The following is an 8,246-nucleotide window of genomic DNA, read 5'->3' on the forward strand; positions in this document are numbered from 1 at the left end:
ATACAAAGCTAGTTGGTCACTTTCGTATGGGACTAATTTTTTCCAGTGAAATACATTACAGACCTAGCGCAGAAGGGAGTGTGTAACATACCTTTGTAACAGAAATAATGTTGCAGTTGACAAGGTCCTGCAAGAAGCCACAAAACAGTAAATTCATAGTTAATGCAGAATGCATAGATTTCCTAGGTAACAAAGATAAAAATTCAAGCTAGTTGGTCACTTTCGTATGGGACTAATTTTTTCCAGTGAAATACATTACAGACCTAGCGCAGAAGGGAGTGTGTAACATACCTTTGTAACAGAAATAATGTTGCAGTTGACAAGGTCCTGCAAGAAGCCACAAAACAGTAAATTCATAGTTAATGCAGAATGCATAGATTTCCTAGGTAACAAAGATAAAAATTCCAACTGGAAATTTTTCCAGCAAGGCAGTTACTTTAAAAACTGCTTAACTTGGATCAAATTGTCACTGACTCTGCCTATGATGAGGTTTACTCAAAGGCAGGCAAATCTTGATTCATTTTAGTTTAAACATGGTATTCAGATGTGCTTTGCCTACCCTTGATTCCATGCCCTCTACTTCACCCAGATGCCTTGCTGCATGTGGTGAAACCCAGAAGCCTGGTGTCCAGGCAGCGATGGCACCAGCAAACCAAGCTGGATGCACAGAGGAAACATGTGACAGAGGTGCCAGGCAGGGACTGAGAGGCTCTCAGTTACAGAGGTAGGCTGACTGTGCAGCACAAGCACTGCCACGCAGAGATATCCTCCCCAGACTGGCAAGTAAAAACACAAGCCATAGCAGCAGCAGAGTTGACATCATACAGCTGCCAGGTCTGACTGAAGCAGCCTGCCTGGGGTTCTCTGATTTGTAATAGATGATGACATATAAACTAAATGGATCCTGGGACAGGTGCTAGCAAGAAACACACTTAGAAATTCTGGGGTTTTTTCTTTCCTAATGCTATAGAGGTAAATAACAATAAGGGAATGAAGGACTCCATCACATTTTTAATCCTGTCAAACTATTCTACATCTGTAAATTAAGTAAAGAAAACTGTGTTTAAGTGAGTTTTGTGGGGTTAGTATTTGTTGGTGTTATTCCCCCACTCCCCTCCCCCCCCCCCAGCCTCCCATGTACTGGTGTTCCAAAGAAAGTAAGTTTTAATAATGCTAGCAAAAATCCAACACTTTCAGCTGTGGCTGTGAACAGGCTGGAGCCCATTACACTAGAAGTAAGCAATGAGCCAAAGAGTCTGCTGATACACACTACAACCAGGCCAGCTGCACTCTCCCCTCTATTGCTGGGTGCTTGCTGCAGTTTAGCTGAAATCTACCATTCTTCTTCTCTTCTGAGCTCTTCTGAGCATTAAAACCGCATCAAAACATGCTTCTCCAGGCCCAGTTCTTTTCCAAATCAACTCAACACTTTGATGCAGGCTGATTGTTGCAGGGGCAGTATCTGTCCCTTGTTCAATGGAATTGCAATTCCTCGTTGTTCTATTAGAAGTAGAAATCCACAGAATACTCCTACCTCATCTATGTCCAGTCCGTTAAGGAAACAGCATGGAAGAGGATTATGAAGCATTCCAACATTGTTAACTAGTCAGAGAAAATATAATGGTAAGAACAAAATCTAGATAAAGTGCATAGTTCATCTAGTTAAACAAATGGCTGCTCCTCAAGACCTAGAAGCTCTGGAGCTGTTTGTGAAGAGAAATGCTATTAAGCATCAAGTCTTGTTCTTACCGAAGTTGTGAAAGCTAATGTCAAGCGCTGACTCCAGGGAATAGAAAAACAGACTGTTGCTAAAGATTTGGGGTTTTGTTTGCCTGTGTTTTATTGCTATTAAAGGATTATTTTCTCTCAGAAACAAACAAAATGCCACAAAGCAACAAAACTTTAAAAAACCCCTTTTTTCACTCTTACTTCATGGATCATACCAAATAATGATAGCCACAGACTCATTTCAGACTGGATATAGGAACTGCACACAGCTGTAAAACAACAAATAGTGAAAATTAATTCCCTGAGACCAATGGGAAAGAAGTCACCCTACAAGCTGGATGCTGCTTATAAAGTGGCAGAAGAGGTTTCACAGTAAAGAAGCCACTGTACAGAGAAGCAGGAAGACTTTAGAGAATTCTAATTCACTTTTAAAACTCATTCATGATAAGCAGTGCTCAAATTCATTAGCCAGCTGTTTGCTTGGTTTTAAGCATTGGCTAATAAGTTATGACACATCATTTATACAATGCTCTGTTTAATACACTACAGCCATAAAATACTCTTCAATTAACAGGCCTTAATGACTCACCCAGAACACCAATATCCAAGCCTTGTAGATTTTTTTCAATGTTCTCGTACACTGAATTTTTCGTGAAATCAGCTTGTATAACCTTCACCTTTTGACCTGTGGTCTGCTCTATAATTAGAAAAAAAGCAAAATGAAAACAAACAACCTGTTTGTATCTACACAAAGAGGGAGAACTGCAATTAAATGATGAGAGAAATAATCAGATGTCTCATTTAGTAATGCCCACTGTACAAGTATCAATTATTTCAAATTTCTTCCTGTAAGAAATAACGCAGCACAAGTATAACACTCTCATGCTACCCAGTTGTTTTCAGGGAAATAACCTGGCAAATATAGTATGAATTTATGCCATGAAATCAATGGAATTTTTCTCACTAAATCTAAACAACATTTGGTCCTTCTGTAAGGTAAAGCAAAACAAATGCAGAAATAAACCACACAGGACTTTGTCCCCTGGTTATCATAATATTTATAGATGAACACTGTCAGCATACATTAGACAAATGAATGTGGGTGCCAGATCCTCTACCTAAGCACTAATTTGCAGAATGGTTTAAAAGCATTTTGATGTATAAGATGAGTATTTTAACAAGTGGGATTTATCGTTCTGCACAGGAGGAGGGGAAAACAAGGCTGAATGTGATGCAGTATTTTCTGCAGTAATTTCAAACAATTCCTTGCCTGTTTTGACATATGCTCCTGTAGACTGAACTTTCCCCAGGATTTTGCAGCACTAAAAGGCATTTTAGGAAGGGTATAGCTTAAATTTTACAAGGTCAGTTTACACAGAAGGGAAAGGGAAATGTGTGTGATTTTTCCAGTGTCATTGCTATGCAGGAGTAGAGCCCAGCTGTACATTACCATTTTTCTCAGTAGCTGATTTATTGCTGTTCATATTTTCAATGAAGTTTCATGAGGAAAAGACGTAGAGGCTCTTATTTACTCATTTTAAAGGGAAGGCTCTCCTTTAAAGGGGCCCTGTAAGGTCTCTTCTAACTGGATGTTCACATTGTAAATTCTTGCTACTAAACCCCCTTTCAAGTTTTATGGGCAACCTGAAATCCAGATGAAGTTTGCTGAAAAAGTGACAAGTGAAGCTTGGAAATGTCAATAGAAGATCGGATTGCAGGCTCTCTGTAAATGGCAGGAATTTGGTGTATGCAGATGGCAGAAAGTATGCTCTCAGGGAAACTGTCTCTGCTTGCTTGGAGCCTGATCTTATCATACAAGCGACAGAGAGCACTGCTTTGAATAGGAATCAGACTCACTGATTTCAACCCAGAAATTTTGTCTCATCCCTTGGTGCACATTAAACAGGAAGAGGGCTTGCACCAGCTCCTGTAGGAGAGCAAGACTGGCAGAAAGCTGTCTTTGGGTCCAGGATGCCATTTTGCAGCAAAATAGTCCCTGTTGAGGATGAGAGAAAATTACTCCCTCTTGGTTGTTCTTCCTTGCTCCTCAGTAAATCACAAGTCTCTACCACCTTACACTACTCAAGTAATGCAGTTTGAGGAAACAGCAAGCACCCTGACTCCAGATCTGAAATGCGCGTTGCATCTTGTGTGCAATTTTAGTGGACATCTGTCTCCATGACAGAAGAAAGGAGGAAGGAGTGCCCTTTTTCTTGCCCTCTTTCCAAGCTGCAGTTCTGTGCATGAAAGGGACAAAACATCCTTTGAACCTTCAACCTATAAAAGCAACTCTAGTGGCAAATGACCCCCACATGGTCCCAGGCTGGGGGAATGGTGCAAATATAAATAAAAGGACATTGTGAGTGTAAATGCAGTGAGTGGGAAAGAACAGAGCAACAGCTGGAGCAGACACCTACAGTGACCTTCTGATTGAAGAGCTCTATAAACAAAATGAGATGGTCTTAAAAAGTGTAGTGATGTAGCCATCTTTCTCACGGGCAATCAGAAAGGCAGCCAAAACCAGAGCAACATAAAAATGAGGATCAAACAAACCGTTTGGACTTTCTCTGCAAGCCCTTGTCTGTACAGAACTGTACTGCTGCAACTAGCACTGTCAGCCAACAAATAAGTACTCCAGATGGCTTTCCTCTCTCTCATTTGAGAATAAACCAATATATTGAAAAAACAATAAAACTCTCATGCTGATAAATGAATTATCCAGGGATAGCTCTTCAGAAAATTATAACCATTCTGCAAAGGAGAGAGCCCAAAACCAATTTCCAACGTTTCTCATGTCTCTCCCTCTCTGTGACAAAGAGTTATGACAGTCTTTGAAGACACAACCCATTACAACTATGTTTAAAAGTCCTAAGCCTGCCAGAAGCAAAAAACCTAGCTTTGCAAACATCAGGACAGGTTATTGTCTATTTTTTAAAAATTTTTTAATGAAAAGTAATTTAAGTAAAACTTAAAACTCAAACCAGGTTGTTTAATCTAATGTGCTATAAAAATATATCACTAAGGGCGATGCATCTAACTCCTTCTGACCTTAGACCGTTTGGGAATCCCATATGTCAGATAGGACAATGTGCTGCATTTTGAAATTTACCGAGAAGAGAATAAATCATGATGAAGCATGAATTGCTTAGGACTTACAGTATGCCAGAAACTCCCCCTTCCTATTCAGAGAGTTATGAAGATCTGGAAACCCGAGGTATCAAAATGAATGCCCAAGTAGCACAAGATGTTTGTGGAAAGAGGAAACCCTTTTCAAGTACTCAGCAACATTTGAATATGAAGAGAGGAGCACTCAAGTTAAGATAGCATTCATATTCAGTGGAAATTTGCAGAGAGGAGAGCCAATTGAGAAGTTATTTTAACAACAGAAAGAGGTTAAGCGAAGATTTAATACTGGGATGAAATATAAAAAGTTCTGTTAGTCTATAAAGCACAAGTTTTGGCTACATTTCAAAAGTTGTTTGAAGAAATGTGTCTCCTCAGAAACACAAAACAACACAGTTTCAGAAATAACAGGAAAATAGAGAAGAAACAAAAAGAATGAGGGTAAAACAGAACTGCAAAAGATTACAGAAGATACCAGAGCACAGAAACTCAGTGAGAAAAAAAACCACCATGAAGTCCACCATGGGAATTGCTACTAATTATCAGAGCACTCAGAAAATCAGTCAAGACCCTCAAGTGCTCTGTTAGGAAGTAGTGCATATTGACAAAACAGTCTTGAGCAGTGGTGTTTTACCTCAAGCAAAACACAACAGGCACTTTTAAAAGCCTTTGAGGATGAAGGAAGGATGGACAAAGTGAGTTGTTTTATGCTAGTTGTTGAACTCACCTTGTTGTCTGCCTAGCTCTTGGAGCAGGAAGGACAAAGAGGCAGAGGACACAGTAGAGCAGACTGGAAACTCAGTCTATAGCAGGAAGGACAGCTAAACAAATTAGCACCTTCACAGGTATTGGAGCAAGTTTGGTTCTCAACTGTGTGGGGTCCTTTTGTATTCACTGCGTTATTCTATATTAACAGACATAATTCCTGTGCACTTTCCTGTATCACCAAATCCAAATTCATTAACTGCATGCTCAGCTAGTCTAAACTGACATGGCTGTATTTTTACTGTGTCTGAGGATCACACCCCTTATTTTTCCTGAAATAAAGATTTGTTTCTACCGAAAAAACCTTCCTACCCAAATACTACCAAAACCAACCAAAACAACCAACCCTCAAACAACCAAACAAAGCAACCAAACAAAAAAATCCCCACCAAACCCCACAAAACCCATCCATTCTTGTTGCAAGGAACTTTGTGTCTTACAGAAGTGGCTTTTGTTTTGTTTTCTTCCGTTTATTTGGCATTAACAACAAAATGGTACAGATCCTGGTCATATAAATAGATCCTAGCGTATAACTTTTCAAACAGGACCTAGGTCTGCCTATACATCTTGCTTAGGAAATACATGCAGAAGAAGGAAAACATTAGTGCAATTAATGGCATCCCATCGTTTCTAATCCCCTGGTACCGTGGTTTGATCAATGTTTCACAACCACAGTACTTAATGTGTTGAATAAGCAATATACCTGGTGTAATGGTCCTCTCTGTGTGCTCTCCATAACACTTATTTAATTTTCTTTTATTTCATTTTAAAAGAGCTTTCCAGTCTGAATGGTTGGGAATCAGGTTTTCAATTCCAGCGCTTCTTTAGAGAAATGTTTTTATTACTGTGTATTTCTGCCTGCAGGCACACCTAGTGCCCAAGGACTTGGAATGTCAGACACTGAGATCTCTGAAATTACCCATAGTTTAGTTTAATTTACAGTATTCAGTATCCAAACTGATGTGACAGTACAATTAGGCAAATAATACTATCAGTTTGAAAATGAAGGCAAGTATTTTCAACATGGTGTCCAGCTGACCCCCCCAAAATACATGGTGTAGATGTTAAAAACAAAGGAAACAAGAATAATTTGTTCAGTCCTGCAATAAATTTACATGGCCTACAATAATTTTTTCTCTATTTTTCTGTGCCTTAATCTCCTTGAGTGTTGGTTCAGGGCAGTGATATCTGCTGGGAGTGAGAGACTTCTTGTTTAAACTTCTTGTTTAAACATTAGAGGGAAAATGACAGTGAAAGTTAGAAAATTTAGAAATTAGTACAATCATTCTGACTACATCTGTTTAAGGTTTTGTTTCTGTCCTTTATTTGCTTGCATTACATCACAGTAAGTTTAACCTTCCTTCCTTCCCAATGACTTGTTTGCTTAATTACAGTAAAGTCTGAGTCTGAACATTAGAATCAGTGGAACATTTCCAAAGTTTTAACATAAGCCCACATCCAGAGCTCCCTGCTGATTTTAGTGCCTCCACATCAGATACTCTATGTATTTTTCCTTCTTTCCTTTTGTTTGTGCCATCTACTTGTTATGCACCCATTTCCAACCTGACACAATGAATAAGAGATGACTCAGTCTGGACTTCAGCCAAAACACACCAAAAACAATGGAAATATCTCACTGGAATTTGCCATCAATTTCAACAAGCTTTGGGGAAGATTCTTCATGCCCACAACCCAGTTGAACATAGTGCCAAAACCTCACCATAGAATCATAGAATCAACCTTATAGAAAGAGACCTCAAAGATCATCGAGTCCAATGCTCCCATCATTACTAGACCATGGCACTAAGTGCCACATCCAGTCTCATCTAGAAAACCTCCAGCGATGGTGAATCCACCACCTCTCTGGGCAGCCCATTCCAATCCCTGACTACTCTCTCTGTAAAAAATCTTTTCCTAATATCCAACCTAAACCTCCCCTGGCAGAGCTTGAGTCTGTGCCCTCTTGTCCTACTGCTGGTTGCCTGGGAGAAGAGACCAGCCCCCACCTGACTACAACCTCCTTTCAGGTAGTTGCAGAGGGTGATAAGGTCTCCCCTGAGCCTCCTCTTCTCCAGGCTAAACAATCCCAACTCCCTTAGCCTCTCCTCAAAGCACTCTCCTCATAGCACCAGTGTAGCCTGAGCTCCTGGACTCATACCACCCTCCTCCTGATAACACAGCTGCTGTCAGTGAAGCTTCCTCATATGTGAAAAGTCACAGATCACTTCTTGCACAAGGTGTAGGAGTATTTGCAGGGTAGGCTACCTCAGTGGTATCTGTCACGATACAGCAAGTCCTTCATGACATGCTGCTACACTATTCAAAGCAGTATGGCCTCAATTTGGAAGATGTCCAGTGGATGGCCTTGTAATAAATCATAGTGCAGAGGAATTTACAGTATGTCATCTTCCCAGCCCTCCAAACACTTTTTTTCTTTGCTTAGCTATGTTAGTCACAAGAACCTTACTGGTTTTCTTCTTATTTGTGATTTGTAGACTATAGTCATCTTGGTCTCATGGTTACAACTTCTTACGGGGCTTAGTCAGGGAGTTTTTGCTCTCCTCCTTGATACCCTTTGCTTTCCAAGGGAAAGCAAGGTTATCCTACTCCCCCCTCTCCCCCCCCCCCCC

At 40.1% G+C, this 8,246-nt stretch overlaps 1 protein-coding gene across 1 annotated transcript in view; it reads right to left on the reverse strand.

The window, feature by feature from the left end:
• Positions 1-8,246, reverse strand: part of HSD17B3 (hydroxysteroid (17-beta) dehydrogenase 3) — a gene marked incomplete at its 3' end in the record, with an annotated part of 23,997 nt that overhangs the window by 5,383 nt on the left and 10,368 nt on the right. The window contains exons 4-6 of the mRNA XM_009073396.1: positions 2,318-2,425; positions 1,535-1,602; positions 292-327 (exon numbers count right to left, since the gene is read on the reverse strand). Coding sequence (XP_009071644.1) covers positions 292-327; positions 1,535-1,602; positions 2,318-2,425 — 212 coding nt within the window. The remainder of the gene's footprint in view (positions 1-291; positions 328-1,534; positions 1,603-2,317; positions 2,426-8,246) is intronic.

This window comes from Acanthisitta chloris, unplaced genomic scaffold (assembly GCF_000695815.1).
Source record: "Acanthisitta chloris isolate BGI_N310 unplaced genomic scaffold, ASM69581v1 scaffold4064, whole genome shotgun sequence".
Taxonomy (NCBI): domain Eukaryota; kingdom Metazoa; phylum Chordata; class Aves; order Passeriformes; family Acanthisittidae; genus Acanthisitta; species Acanthisitta chloris.